Raw genomic sequence first — 15,311 nt, forward strand, 5'->3', positions numbered from 1 at the left:
GGGGGGGTGGGGGGGGGGGGTGGGGGGGGGGGGGGGGGGGGGACTTCAACACAGTCATTAACCCAGGTCTAGACCGATCTAGCTCAATGACAGGCAGGCTGCCAGCAATGGCAAAGGAACTAAAGGGGTTTATGGAGCAGATTGGCGGAGAGTGGGGGGTGGACCCATGGAGATTCGGGCAGCCGAGAGTGAAGGAGTTCTCTTTCTACTCGCACATGCATAAAGTGTACTCCCGAATTGACTTTTTTTATCCTGAACAGGGCTTTACTGACGTGGGTAGTGGACACTGAGTAGTCAGCGATCACGATCTCGGATCATGCCCCGCACTGGGTTGGCCTACAGGTGAGCAAGGAGGGTAACCAGCGCCCGCACTGGAGGCTGGAGGTGGGACTTTTAGCTGATAAGGAGGTTTGTGGGCGGCTGACGAAATGTATTCAGAATTATCTGGAAGTCAACGACACAGGGGAAGTTTCGGCTGCGGTGGTCTGGGAGGTGCTGAAGGCTGTGGTTAGAGGTGAACTGATCTTGATACGGGCCCACAGGGAGAAGGCAGACAGAGCAGAGACGGACCGACTGATAAAGGAAATACTACAGGTCGACAGGAGGTATGCGGAGACCCCAGAGGCATGGCTTCTAAGGAAACGACGGAGGCTACAGCTGGAGTTTGGCTTGTTAACTACAGGGAAGGCAGTGGAGCAGCCGAGGAAGGTGATCTGTGAATATAGGGAGAAGGACTGAACTTTGGATGTTACTTTCTACTGGCCCACCAGTAGAATGCTGGTGCAGCAGCTTAGAAAGCGGGAGGCGCCAGGGAGATTGGGAAAGTAAGGGACAGGGATGGGAACCTGGTCGGAGATTCAGCTGGGGTCAATAAGGCATTCGAGGAATTCTACAGCAGGCTGCATGAGTGGGAACCCCCAGCTGGGCCGGAAGGGATGAGGCAATTCTTCGGGGGGCTGATGTTCACGAAGGTTGATGAAGACTTGGTAGAAGGGCTGGGGGCCCCAATCGGGATGGAAGAAATAGCAGATGGGCTGAAGGCCATGCAGTTGGGTAAAGCCCCGGGACCGGATGGGTACCCCGTGGAGTTTTACAAAAAGCTCTCTGGGATGCTGGGGTCACTGCTGATGAGGACGTTTAATGAGGCAAGGGAGAGAGGGGGTGGGGGGGCTGCCCCCAACGGTGTCACAGGCCACTATCTCATTGATCCTGAAGCGGGATATGGACCCGGAGTTATGTGGGTCCTACAGACTGATCTCCCTCCTAAATGTAGACGTCAAATTGTTGGCTAAGATCTTGTCCTCAAGGATTGAGGACTGCGTCCCTGACGTGATTGGGGAGGACCAGGCGGGATTTGTTAAGGGGAGGCAGTTGGCGGGCAACGGAAGAAAACTGTTGAATGTTATCATGGTGACTTCCGGTTGTGGCTATGCGGAGCTAAGCCGCACGTTCGGCAGCTCCCGCTTTAATAGGACTTGGGGGCTCTTTTAAGGGCCCCAAACGACGCTGATTCGACGATTCCCGGTGGATAAAGGGGTCTGGAGCAAAACCCCCCGGGGATTTATGGTGCGGACTCGAAGTGGGGCGAGGAGAAAAACGGCAGCAGCTCCCCTGGAAAAGCGGGGGAAGGTGGACAAAATGGCGGCCGGTGGAGCCCCTGAGGAGTGGAGGCAGTGGGCTGAGGAGCAGCAGGCGGCCCTTCTGCGCTATTTCACGGAGCTGAAAGGGGAGTTGTTGGAATCCCTGAAGGTGACGACTAGTAAGCTGCTGGAGACCCAGACAACCCAGGGTGCAGCGCGAGGAGGAGGTTTTGGCCCTCGTGGGGAAGGTGGAGATACATGAGGCGCTTCATAAAAAGTGGCAAGATCGGTTCGAGGAGATGGAGCTTCGGTCACGGAGGAAGAACCTGCGGATCCTGGGCCTCGAGGAGGGGCTGGAGGAGTCGGACCTGCCGGCCTATGTGGCCGTGATTTTGAACTCGCTGGTGAGGGCAGGATCCTTCCATCTGCCCCTGGAGCTGGAGGGGGCCCACAGAGTACTGGCCAGGCGGCCTAAGACGAATGAACCCCCGCGGGCGGTGCTGGGGCGGTTCCATCGGTTCAGTGACCGGGAGTGTGTTCTCCGATGGGCTAAGAAGGTGAGGAGTAGTAAGTGGGAGAATTCGGTAGTGCGTGTCTACCAGGACTGGAGTGCGGAGGTGGCCAAGCGGAGAGCCGAGTTTAACCGGACGAAGGCGGTGCTCCACGGAAAGCAGGTGAAGTTCGGCATATTGCTGCCTGCGCGCCTGTCGGTCACCTACAAGGACCAGCATCACTACTTTGAGTCCCCGAAGGAAGCGTGGGCCTTTGTGCAGGCTGAAAAGTTGGACTCGAACTAGAGATTGGGGGCTGTGGGAGTTTTTCTATTTCTGTATCATTGTTTATGCTGTAGCTGGTTATTCTGTTTGTTTCTGTTTTTTCTCTCGCTTTCTGTTTTTTCTCTCGCTTTCGGACGATGTGGGTTATGGTTTTGTGTTCTAAGGGGGGTACTGGGGGTTGTGGTTGATCTGTGTCTTTGTTTGTACGGGGTTGGTGGTTGGGTTGGGACTGCGGTTTGGGAGCTGCATTGATCGGGTGGGGCAGTGTGAAAGCGCGGGCTTTTCTATGGTTTCCCGCGCTGCGGGACGAGGGGGTGGAGCTGGTGGCGAGGGGCGTGGTTATTAGACCGGGTTTCCCGTGCTGAAGCGGTGCCAAGGAGCTGATGCAGGGGAGAAGGGGGGACCTCATATCGGGAGGGGTCGGAGTTAGAGCGGGAGGTGCCGGGGTCAGCAGAAGTCAGCTGGTTCACGGGAGTACAGTGGAGGGAAAGTCGCGGCTTGGAGGGGTCCTAGCCTGGGGAGGATACCGGGTTGCTGCTGGATTGGCCAGGGAGGAGTTGGTGCGGGTCAGGTGGGTCGGGGTGAGGTTCTATCACCATGGGAAACGGGCCGAATGGGTGCTGGCCAGGGACGAGCAGTCAATGGGCTATGGCTAGTCGACGGGGGAGGGGGGGGGGGGCGGGGTGCCCCCTGATCCGGCTGATTACGTGGAACGTGAGGGGGTTGAATGGGCCGATTAAGCGGGCCCGGGTGTTTTTGCATCTGAAGGGGCTGAAGGCGGACGTGGCCATGCTCCAGGAGACCCACCTGAAGGTGGCAGACCAGGTCCGTCTGAGGAAGGGGTGGGTGGGGCAGGTTTTCCACTCAGGGCTCGACTCGAAGAACCGGGGGGTGGCGATCCTGGTGGGGAAGAGGGTGGCGTTTGAGGCGTCTGAGTTTGTGGCTGATAGTGGCGGCAGATATGTGATGGTGAGCGGTAAGCTGCAGGGGAGAGGGTGGTGTTGGTTAATGTGTATGTCCCAAATTGTGATGATGCTGGTTTCATGAGGCGTATGTTGGGCCGCATTCCTGGCCTGGAGGTAGGGGGGCTTGATTATGGGGGGGATTTCAATACGGTGCTGGATCCCCTACTGGATCGTTCTAGTTCAAGGACGGGCAGGAGGCCGGCGGCGGCCAAGGTGTTGAGGGGGTTTATGGACCAGATGGGAGGAGTGGATCCCTGGAGGTTCGGGAGGCCGAGTGCTCGGGAGTACTCTTTTTTCTCCCATGTGCACAGGGTTTATTCCCGCATTGATTTCTTTGTTCTGAGCAGGGGACTGGTCCCGAGGGTGGAGGAGGCCGAATATTCGGCTATCGCGATTTCGGACCATGCTCCGCATCGGGTGGATCTGGAGATGGGAGAGGTGCGGGATCAGCGCCCGCTTTGGCGTCTGGACGTGGGGTTGTTGGCTGATGAGGAGGTGTGTAGGAGGGTTCGGGGATGTATCGAAGGTACCTTGAGGTCAATGATACTGGGGAGGTCCAGGTGGGGATGGTGTGGGAGGCTCTGAAGGCAGTAATTAGGGGGTAGCTGATCTCCATCCGAGCCCATAGGGAGAGGGGGGAGAGGAGGGAGAGGGAGAGACTGGTGGAGGAGCTGTTGAGTGTGGATAGGAGGTATGCGGAGGCCCCGGAGGAGGGATTGCTGGGGGAGCGGCGTAGCCTGCAGGCCAAGTTTGATTTATTGACCACCAGAAAGGCAGAGACACATTGGAGGAAGGCGCAGGGAGCGGTTTATGAGTATGGAGAGAAGGCGAGCAGGATGCTGGCGCATCAGCTTCGTAAGTGGGACGCGGCTAGAGAGATTGGTGGAGTGAAGGATAGAGATGGGAATGTGGTGCGGCAGGGGGCAGAGGTCAATGAGGTCTTTAGGGACTTTTATAGGGAACTGTACCGGTCGGAGCCGCCGGCGGTGGGAGGGGGAATGGAGAGTTTTTTGGACAGGCTCCGATTTCCAAGGGTGCAGGAGGAGCAGGTGGAGGGACTGCGGGCGCCGATCGAGTTGGAGGAGCTGGTCAGTGCGATTGGCCACATGCAGTCGGGGAAGGCGCCGGGACCGGATGGGTTCCCGGTTGAATTTTATGAGAAATACGCGGATCTGTTGGGCCCCCTGTTGGTTAGGACCTTTAACGAGGCATGGGAGGGGGGTGTTTTGCCCCCGACGATGTCTCGGGCGCTGATTTCCCTGATCCTGAAGCGTGATAAGGACCCCTTGCAGTGCGGATCATACAGGCCAATGTGGACGCCAAGTTGCTGGCGAACATCTTGGCCACTAGAATAGAGGACTGGGTGCCGGGGGTGGTACATGAAGATCAGACGGGTTTTGTGAGGGGGAGGCAGCTGAACACTAACGTGCGAAGGCTGCTAAATGTGATAATGATGCCGGCAGCAGAAGGAGAGGCGGAGATTGTGGTGGCATTGGATGCGGAGAAGGCCTTTGACAGGGTTGAGTGGGGGTACTTGTGGGAGGTGTTGGAGAGGTTCGGGTTTGGGGTGGGGTTTATTAAATGGGTGAGGTTGCTGTATGAGGCCCCGATGGCGAGTGTAGCGACAAATAGGAGGAGGTCCGAGTACTTCAGGCTCCACCGTGGGACGAGGCAGGGGTGGCCCCTGTCCCCCTTGCTGTTTGCGTTGGCAATTGAACCTCTTGCCATGGCTCTCAGGAAGTCGAGGAGGTGGAGGGATTTGGTGCGAGGGGGGGAGGAGCACCGAGTGTCGCTGTATGCGGACGACTTGCTGTTGTATGTAGCAGACCCGGTGGGGGGAATGCCGGAGGTGATGGAGATTCTTGCTGAGTTCGGGAGTTTCTCGGGCTATAAATTGAACCTGGGCAAGAATGAGTTGTTTGTCGTACACCCGGGAGATCAGGAGGAGGGGATTGGTAGGCTCCCGCTAAAGAGAGCAGTGAGGAGTTTTAGGTACCTGGGGGTTCAGGTGGCTAAGAGCTGGGGGACTCTGCACTAGCTTAATTTTACTAGGTTGGTGGAGCAGATGGAGGAGGAATTTAAAAGGTGGGACATGCTGCCGTTGTCGTTGGCGGGTAGAGTACAGTCCGTTAAAATGACAGTGCTCCCGAGGTTTTTGTTTTTGTTTCAGTGCCTCCCCATTTTCGTTCTGAGGGCCTTTTTTAGGAGGGTGAACAGCAGCATTCTGGGATTTGTTTGGGTGCACGGGACTCCGAGGGTAAGGAGGGTCTTTTTGGAGCGGGGCAGGGATAGAGGGGGGCTGGCGCTGCCCAACCTCTCTGGGTACTATTGGGCGTTTAACGTCTCGATGGTACGTAAGTGGGTAATGGATGGGGAGGGGGCAGCATGGAAACGGATGGAGATGGCGTCCTGTGGAGGCACGAGCCTGAAGGCACTGGTAACAGCGCCGTTGCCGCTCCCTCCAACGAGGTACACTACGAGCCTGGTGGTGGCGGCTACCCTCAAAATTTGGGGGCAGTGGAGGCGACACAGGGGGGAAGTGGGGGGCTCGGTGGAGGCCCCGTTGTGGGGGAACCACCGGTTTGTCCCAGGGAACATGGATGGCGGGTTCAGGGGGTGGCACAGGGCGGGCATTAGGAAGTTGGGAGACCTGTTCATTGACGGGAGGTTTGCGAGCCTTGGTGAACTGGAGGAGAAGTTTGAGCTCCCCCCGGGGAATATGTTCAGGTACCTTCAGGTCAAGGCGTTTGCTAGGCGGCAGGGGGAGGGGTTCCCTTTGCTGCCCCCGCGGGGGGTAAGGGATAGGGTGCTTTCGGGGGTGTGGGTCGTAGATGGGACAGTGTCTGACATCTACCAGGTAACGCAGGAGGTGGAGGAGGCGTCGGTAGAGGAGCTGAAGACTAAGTGGGAGGTGGAGCTGGGGGAGCAGATTGAGGAGGGGACATGGGCAGACGCCCTGGAGAGGGTGAACTCCTCCTCTTCATGCGCGAGGCTTAGTCTCATCCAGTTCAAGGTGCTGCACCGGGCCCACATGTCCGGATCTAGGATGAGTAGGGTCTTTGGGGGTGAAGACAGGGGTTCGGGGAGTCCAGCGAACCATGCCCATATGTTCTGGGCATGCCCGGCACTGGAGGAGTTCTGGAAGGGGGTGCCGAGGACGGTGTCGAGGGTGGTGGGATCCAGGGTCAAGCCAGGCTGGGGACTCGCGATATTTGGGGTTGGGGTGGAGCCGGGAGTGCAGGAGGCAAAAGAGGCTGATGTTTTGGCCTTTGCGTCCCTAGTAGCCCGGCGGAGGATCTTGCTGCAGTGGAAAGATGTGGGAATGAGTTGCCCCAACTGCACATGTGTGGGTTGGTGCGGCGCCGATTCGGCGGCCCATAAAGTGGCTGGAGGTTCCCCTCCAAGTCCCTCCCAACCTTACTTGGAAATATATTGCCATTCCTTCACTGTCGCTGGGGGCATGTATTCGTTAAGGGAAGTGTGGTTGCATTGAGTGAGGTGGAAAGCAGCCTAAACAAATCTGGGACTATGGCGACTTTACCATTACCCCTTGGTGCTGCAGGCTCTGAGAAACACCCCGCTATTTGCACCCAAATCACGCCCTGTGCTTCCACTGTCTAGTTGCCCCACTATATAATTCCTACCATCGGCCTATAGCACACACCAATCAGCACAATATTTCCTCCAATATTTCTTAATTATAACCAAACAGATTCTTTAACCCTTTAACAACATCATGCAGAAATGCATCAGTGATCAATCTTATCAGCTTCCCCTATTACCTTCCTGAATACTTTGTAGTCAGCAGCATTATGTGTTCAATCCACCTTATTTAGAACACAATCGTCCTTTGGTGTGATTTATATCATTAGCTGTCTTTTTTGAATCAAAAATCTTCCACACAAGGGGGCAGTATTTCATTGTGTTCCAACGGTCAAAATTGTGAAGGTGGAAAAAGCGGCTGGGGACTGTCGCTTCCTTTTGAGCGCCTCAAGGCCACAGATGGAGGCTCGTTGTTAGATCTGAGGTAAGCAGCCACGCAGTAGTTTAGACTAGAGCACAGAAGTTTATTACTCGATAAAGTCAAACGCCACCACTCCCCGGGGGTATCCTTCCCCGACCCGCACCCAGGTTGGGGTTTTTATACGAGAGGGGCTGCCCCTCTTGAGGGGAAAGCCTTCCCCGTTACCGGGGATGTTGGTATTCTCCGGAGGGAATGGGAAACCTGATGGTTCCTATCCCATAACCTTCTGGTTTTGAATGTCTGAACCGTCCATTGGGCCAGGCTATTAGACGATGGATGGTATGGCGCCGTTCGGATGTGTTTAATACCGTTCGACTTCACGAATGCCTGAAATTCTCCACTGGTAAAGGGGGTAGAATTATCAGAGACAAGGACCTCTGGTATGCTGAGCATACATAAACTTTGCTGGAGTTTTCCTACTGTTGCACAAAAAGTCATAGAGGACATACGATGACCTTCTCACAGTATTGAGTGGGCATTGATCATAATAAGGACCAGTAACGGTCCAGCAGAATCCACCAGTACCCATGGTCTTCCTGGACATTCCCATGGGTGCAAAGAGGCCGAAGGTGGGAGCTTCTGGTCCTCCAGGCACAAGGAGCATCACCTCTCTAGATTCTCAATGTCTACATTGAGCCCGAGCCACAGACATAGGTCCTTGTCAGCATTTTCATCTTGGACACCCTGGGGTGCCCATTGTGTAATTCAGTTAGGGTGGTGCCGACATGGGGGGGGGGGGGCGATTCCTTGGGCTCCCCGCAGGATGATGCCATCTTCTACACTCAGTTCTTGTTATTTAGTGAGGAAGGGCTTCATGTCATCCGTGGGGTGTCCTTGGATAATCAAATCCATCCAAGAAACCACAGGCCTGCTATAGGCGAGAGCTGAGATCATGGGCTGGATTCTCCCCTACCCGGCGGGGCGGGGGGTCCCAGCGGGATGGAGTGGAGTGAACCACTCCAGCGTCAGGCCGTCCCAAAGGTGCGGATTTCTCCGCACCTTTAGGGGCCAAGCCCTCACCATGAGGGGCTAGGCACGCGCCTGAGTGGTTGCCGTCCCGCCAGCTGCTGTGGAAGGCCTTTGGCGCCATGCCAGCCAGGGCCGAAGGGACTTCGCCGGCCGGCGGAAATCTGCGCATGCGCCAGAGCGTCAGCGGCTGCTGACGTTATGCCCGTGCATGCACAGAGGAGGGGGTGACTTCCACATTGTCCATCGCAGAGGCTATGGCCGACGCGGAAGGAATGGAGTGCCTCCATGGCACAGCCCTGCCTGCGGATCGGTGGGCCCCGATAGCAGGCTAGGCCACCGTGGGGGCACCCCCCGGGGCCAGATCGCCCCCCGCCTCCCCCCAGGACCCGGAGCCTGCCCGCACCGCCAGTCCCGCCAGTAAGGGAGGTGGCATTACAGCAGCGGGACTTCGGCCCATCGTGGGCCGGAGAAAAGCTGGGGGGGTGGGGGCCGCCGACCGGCGTGGCGCGATTCCCGTCCCCGCCGAATCTTCGGTGCCAGAGAATTCGTCGGCCGGCGGGGGCGGGATTCATGGCGCCCCCCCAGCGATTCTCTGACCCGGCAGGGGGTCGGAGAATCCAGCCCCATAAATCAGAAATGGAATTAACTGTAATCTGTAAAAAGTACACTCGCGTTATCTGCATCCAACCCCTTAGTGTGTTTATGCATGTGGGTGAGTTTGCATGTCTGAAACCAAGTGTGTGATGTTGCATTAATTTGGGGTGAATGTGTGAGAATAAATAACCCTCTTTAATTTAATGTCACAAAAGCATACTGCTGAATTATTAATTGGAATACACACTTCAAGGGTAAGAAGAGACAGAACTTTGTGACAATAAGCGATTTTCATTTCATTTCTTTCCATAAGAAACATACTGGTCATGTACAGTAGAGAGAAAATACATTCTACCTGTGACACCACTTTGTTCTATATGTGGTTGACAAGATTATCATGGATACAAATAAACCTGAAAAACTGAAATAAAGGCAAATTTGAAAAGGTTTGGACTCAAGTAATTTAGTACAACTGTGTAACAGAGTCCAATGTGCAGAACACAGCACAAAGTATTGACAGAATTACAGAATTATGAGAATGAAATGACATCCAATGTAAAATGCTCCCACTCCACAGTGCAGCAATATTGCCATTTTTGAGAATTATTTTGCGAAGTCCTCTCTCAGGTCACAGACCTCACGACCCTGTTGAACAAGAAACAGTGCAAAGATTATTAAAGGCAAATTAGATGCAATAACTTCCACCAGGAAGGGCTGTCCAGTTTAACACTCCTTTAGGTTTTAATGCAAGGAGGTCCACAGATGTTTCTCCACAGTGGAAGTGTGATACAGCTGGGCTGTCCTGTACTGAAAGAGGTCTGGGGGGAGAGGAAGGGGGAGGTGCGGTTCCTGCTCCTGTTACTGGGGGAAGGGGGGGGGGGGAGTGATGGCGGGAGGTGAGGGGGATTGCGCTGGAGACATAACATAGCTCCTCTGCTGGCAGGGTTTCCCCGATCAATTGCCCCCACTCCCCGCCAATGAAGTAATGGGATCTGTAACAATCTATATATGATTATCAGGCCTTTTCACCTGATACGCCCCCCCTCCACGTTAAATTGTCCATTTAAATCAGCGTGAGGATGCGTTAACATGAAACACAACAGCCCCCCCCCGCAAAATGTACACCTGCCAAGCAGAACCCGCTAGAGGTGCTCAGGTGAGTACAGTCCCCAGAGGGAGAGGGTCATGCCCGAGCAGTACCCTGGTAATGCCCACTAGGCACTGCCCAGGCAGTGGCAGTGTTCAATGCTGGGGGCAAAGCAGGGCTGGGGGTGTTTGTGTGGGGATTGAGCAATTCCGTGGGTGAGGTGCTGAGGGGGTTCTTTGGAGGGCGGCGGGGGAGGTGAGAGGGAGTTCTGTGGTGGGGGGGGGAGGGGGGGTGATACATACGGTGGGGGGGAGAGGGAGTTCTGTCGTGGTGGGGGGGGAGATACATACGGTGGGGTGGGGGAGGGAGTTCTGTGGTGGTGGGGGGTGATCGGTACGGTGCGGGGGGGAGGGAGTTCTGTGGTGGTGGGGGGGTGATACATACGGTGGGGGGGGAGGGGGAGTTCTGTGGTGGTGGGGGGAGGTACGTACGGTGGGGGGGGGAGGGAGTTCTGTGGTGGTGGGGGGAGGTACGTACAGTGGGGGGGGAGGGAGTTCTGTGGTGGTGGGGGGAGGTACGTACAGTGGGGGGGGGATTCTGTGGTGGTGGGGGGTGATAGGTACGGTGGGGAGGGGGAGGGAGTTCTGTGGTGGTGGGGGGAGGTACGTACGGTGGGGGGGGGAGGGAGTTCTGTGGTGGTGGGGGGTGATAGGTACAGTGGGGGGGGAGGCAGTTCTGTGGTGGTGGGGGTGATACATACGGTGGGGAGGGGGAGGGAGTTCTGTGGTGGTGGGGGGGTGATAGGTACAGTGGGGGGGAGGGAGTTCTGTGGTGGTGGGGGGGGTGATAGGTACGGTGGGAGTGGAGAGGGAGTTCTGTGGTGGTGGGGGGTGATAGGTACGGTGGGGAGGGGGAGGGAGTTCTGTGGTGGTGGGGGGGTGATAGGTACGGTGGGGGGGGAGAGGGAGTTCTGTGGTGGGGGGGAGGGAGTTCTGTGGTGGTGGGGGGGGTGATAGGTACGGTGGGGGGAGAGGGAGTTCTGTGGTGTTGGGGGGGAGATACGTACGGTGGGGGGGGGGGAGGGAGTTCTGTGGTGGTGGGGGGAGATACGTACGGTGGGGGGGGGGAGTTCTGTGGTGGTGGGGGGGTGATAGGTACGGTCGGGGGGAGAGGGAGTTCTGTGGTGGTGGGGGGAGATACATACGGTGGGGAGGGGGAGGGAGTTCTGTGGTGGTGGGAGGTGATAGGTACGGTGGGGGGGGGGAGGAGGGAGTTCTGTGGTGGTGGGGGGTGATAGGTACGGTGGGGAGGGAGAGGGAGTTCTGTGGTGGTGGGGGGTGATAGGTACGGTGGGGAGGGGGAGGGAGTTCTGTGGTGGTGGGGGGTGATAGGTACGGTGGGGAGGGGGAGGGAGTTCTGTGGTGGTGGGGGGTGATAGGTACGGTGGGGAGGGGGAGGGAGTTCTGTGGTGGTGGGGGGTGATAGGTACGGCGGGGAGGGGGAGGGAGTTCTGTGGTGGTGGGGGGGTGATAGGTACGGTGGGGAGGGGGAGGGAGTTCTGTGGTGGTGGGGGGGGTGATAGGTACGGTGGGGAGGGGCGATCCACAGGGGAGGGGGTGTTATGGGGGAGGTACTGAGGGGTTCTATGCAGTGGGGTGGGGGGAGGGAAGTTTTGTAGGCGGGGGGGGGGGGGGGGGGGGTTCTGTGGGGTGGGGAAGTTCCATGGGGGGGGGGCATGTTTCAATTTTAGTTTTTTTAAATAAGGACACGCAGAGCCCAACCCACCAGCGTGATTTTGTAGGAGCCGCCTCTTTCCCTTTTTTCTCCACGAGTTTAAAAATACGGCGGGAATCCCCTGTCGGGCTACCCTCCACATTTCCAGCTGGGATAACCAGACAAATCTCCCATTCACTGTAGCGAGGGCGGAGAATCCAGCTGTCATGAATGGGCGGAGAATTCCGCTCCCCATGATCCATTGATGGAGTATGTTTGAGATATTGAATAGTAGTTTACCAAGTCCTTTTCATGTGGGTGGGATTTTCCTTCCCACTGGCGAGATCTTACATTCCGTAGAGGGTGACATCCCCTACCCGCCTGTACTCCCAACTCTGCAGCTATAACAGCCACGTTCCTGTCCCATTCCCAACCCTGCAACTGGAACAGCCACGTTCCTGCCCCATTCCCAACACTGCAGCTGGAACAGCCACGTTCCTGCCCCATTCCCAACCGTGCAGCTGGAACAGCCACGTTCCTGCCCCATTCCCAACCCTGCAACAGGAACAGCCACGTTCCTGCCCCATTCCCAACCCTGCAGCTGGAACAGCCACGTTCCTGCCCCATTCCCAACCCTGCAACAGGAACAGCCACGTTCCTGCCCCATTCCCAACCCTGCAACTGGAACAGCCACGTTCCTGCCCCATTCCCAACCCTGCAACTGGAACAGCCACGTTCCTGCCCCATTCCCAACTCTACAACTGGAACAGCTACGTTCCTGCCCCATTACCAACTCTGCAGCTGGAACAGCCACGTTCCTGCCCCATTCCCAACTCTACAACTGGAACAGCCACGTTCCTGCCCCATTCCCAACCCTGCAGCTGGAACAGCCACGTTCCTGCCCCATTCCCAACCCGGCAGCTGGAACAGCCACGTTCCTGCCCCATTCCCAACCTGCAGCTGGAACAGCCACGTTCCTGCCCCATTCCCAACCCTGCAGCTGGAACAGCCACGTTCCTGCCCCATTCCCAACCCTGCAACTGGAACAGCCACGTTCCCGCCCCATTCCCAACCCTGCAGCTGGAACAGCCACGTTCCTGCCCCATTCCCAACTCTGCAACTATAACAGCCAAGTTCCTTCCTACATTCCTAACCCTGCAGCTGGAACAGCCACATTCCTGCCCCATTCCTAAACCCTGCAGCTGGAACAGCCACGTTCCTGCCCCATTCACAACCTGCAGCTGGAACAGCCACGTTCCTGCCCCATTCCCAACCCTGCAGCTGGAACAGCCACGTTCCTGCCCCATTCCCAACCCTGCAGCTGGAACAGCCACGTTCCTGCCCCATTCCCAACACTGCAGCTGGAACAGCCACGTTCCTGCCCCATTCCCAACCCTGCAGCTGGAACAGCCACGTTCCCGCCCCATTCCCAACCCTGCAGCTGGAACAGCCACGTTCCTTCCCCATTCCCAACCCTGCAGCTGGAACAGCCACGTTCCTGCCCCATTCCCAACCCTGCAGCTGGAACAGCCACGTTCCTGCCCCATTCCCAACCCTGCAGCTGGAACAGCCACGTTCCCGCCCCATTCCCAAACCTGCAACTGGAACAGCCACATTCCTGCCCCATTCCCAACCCTGCAGCTGGAACAGCCACGTTCCTGCCCATTCCCAACCCTGCAGCTGGAACAGCCACGTTCCTGCCCCATTCCCAAACCCTGCAGCTGGAACAGCCACGTTCCTGCCCCATTCCCAACCCTGCAGCTGGAACAGCCACGTTCCTGCCCCATTCCCAACCCTGCAGCTGGAACAGCCACGTTCCTGCCCCATTCCCAACCCTGCAGCTGGAACAGCCACGTTCCTGCCCCATTCCCAACCCTGCAACTGGAACAGCCACGTTCCTGCCCCATTCCCAACCCTGCAACTGGAACAGCCACGTTCCTGCCCCATTCCCAACCCTGCAGCTGGAACAGCCATGTTCCTGCCCCATTCCCAACCCTGCAGCTGTAACAGCCACATTCCTGCCCCATTCCCAACCCTGCAGCTGGAACAGCCACGTTCCTGCTCCATTACCAACCCTGCAGCTGGAACAGCCACGTTCCTGCCCCATTCCCAACCCTGCAGCTGGAACAGCCACGTTCCTGCCCCATTCCCAACCCTGCAACTGGAACTGCCACGTTCCTGCCCCATTCCCAACCCTGCAACTGGAACAGCCACGTTCCTGCCCCATTCCCAACCCTGCAGCTGGAACAGCCACGTTCCTGCCCCATTCCCAACCCTGCAACTGGAACAGCCACATTCCTGCCCCATTCCCAACCCTGCAGCTGTAACAGCCACATTCCTGCCCCATTCCCAACCCTGCAACTATAACAGCCAAGTTCCTTCCTACATTCCCAACCCTGCAGCTCTAACAGTCATTTTCCTGATGTTGACATGCGGGCGTTGGACTGGGGTGAGCACAGTAAGAAGTCTTACAACACCAGGTTAAAGTCCAACAGGTTTGTTTCAAACACTAGCTTTCGGAGCACTGCTCCTTCCTCAGGTCATTTTCCTGCCTCCACTCTCAACTCTGTCTTCAGGTAAGTAAAAGGTCGCTGAACCTGCCTCTCAATTTACTCCCTCCCTTGTGCCTGGACAGGTCAGCTCCTGCCTCCGCTCCCGACTCCGTGTCTTCAGCTAAGTGTTAGAAAGTGAATCACCAGAACTCAGCCCCAACGCGGTTCAGGTGAAGACAATCCCAATAGTACAGCTGCCACGTACCCCAATACTGGTGCCAGTGCTACGCCAATTGAAACCCATTTCTCCAACACCAATCTTTGAGCCACTCATTCATTTCACTAGTCTTCTTTACCTTACTCCAATTTACTTGAGGATACGCTAATAATCCAGAGATGATTACCTTTGAGGTCCTGCTTTTTAATTTCGCTCTAGCTGCTCACAATCCCTGAGCAGAATCTATTTTCTAGTCCCATCAATGTCTTGGTACCTACAAGCATTGGATCATCTCCTTCCACCTCTCAGTTCTTCTCCCGCCCAAAGCAGGGGCTGGATTCTCCGCCCCGCCGCGCCACTTTTCAGCCTCGACCCGCCAGAGGGATTCTCCATTACGCCAGCCAGTCAATGGGGTTTCCCATTGTGGGGCAGCCCCCTGGACGCCGGCAAAACGGAGAATTACGCCGGCGGAGAATCCCGCCCCAGATATCTTGAACCCTCCTTCGGGACTCCCACCCTTGGCTGCAGAGAACTGTGTCTATCTCCCCGACTATACTTTCCCTGCTACCGCTACCCTCCTGTTTACTCCCCCCTACTTGTGTAACTTCCTGTGTCATGGTGCTTTGGCCAGATTGTTCATCCACACGAGAGCCTCTGCTATCATCTGCACAAACTGAAAGAACCTCAAATCTGTTGGTCTAAATCGCAGTCAAACCTTTCCATCCCTTACCCAGGACCAGATCAGAAGACCTTATCCTGAGCATGGTGTCACAGTGATTAGCACTGCTGCCTCACAATGCCAGGGACCGGAGTTCGATTCCCAACTTGAGTGGCTGTCTGTTTGGAGTTTGCACTTTCTCCCCGTGTCTGCATGGGCTTCCTCCGGGTGCTCCG

The 15,311-nt window shown here is 56.7% G+C and overlaps 1 protein-coding gene across 2 annotated transcripts in view; it reads right to left on the reverse strand.

Moving 5' to 3' along the window:
- Positions 1-9,179: 9,179 nt before the first annotated feature.
- LOC119953371 (gamma-interferon-inducible lysosomal thiol reductase-like) overlaps positions 9,180-15,311 on the reverse strand; it is a 38,092-nt gene continuing 31,960 nt past the window's right edge. The window contains exon 7 of one of the 2 annotated variants that reach the window (XM_038777565.1): positions 9,180-9,553. In XM_038777565.1, coding sequence (XP_038633493.1) covers positions 9,512-9,553 — 42 coding nt within the window. In that variant the 3' untranslated portion in view covers positions 9,180-9,511. The remainder of the gene's footprint in view (positions 9,554-15,311) is intronic. The other variant, XM_038777566.1, reaches the window with a different exon arrangement.

The sequence above is a fragment of the Scyliorhinus canicula genome, chromosome 18, assembly GCF_902713615.1.
Source record: "Scyliorhinus canicula chromosome 18, sScyCan1.1, whole genome shotgun sequence".
Taxonomy (NCBI): domain Eukaryota; kingdom Metazoa; phylum Chordata; class Chondrichthyes; order Carcharhiniformes; family Scyliorhinidae; genus Scyliorhinus; species Scyliorhinus canicula.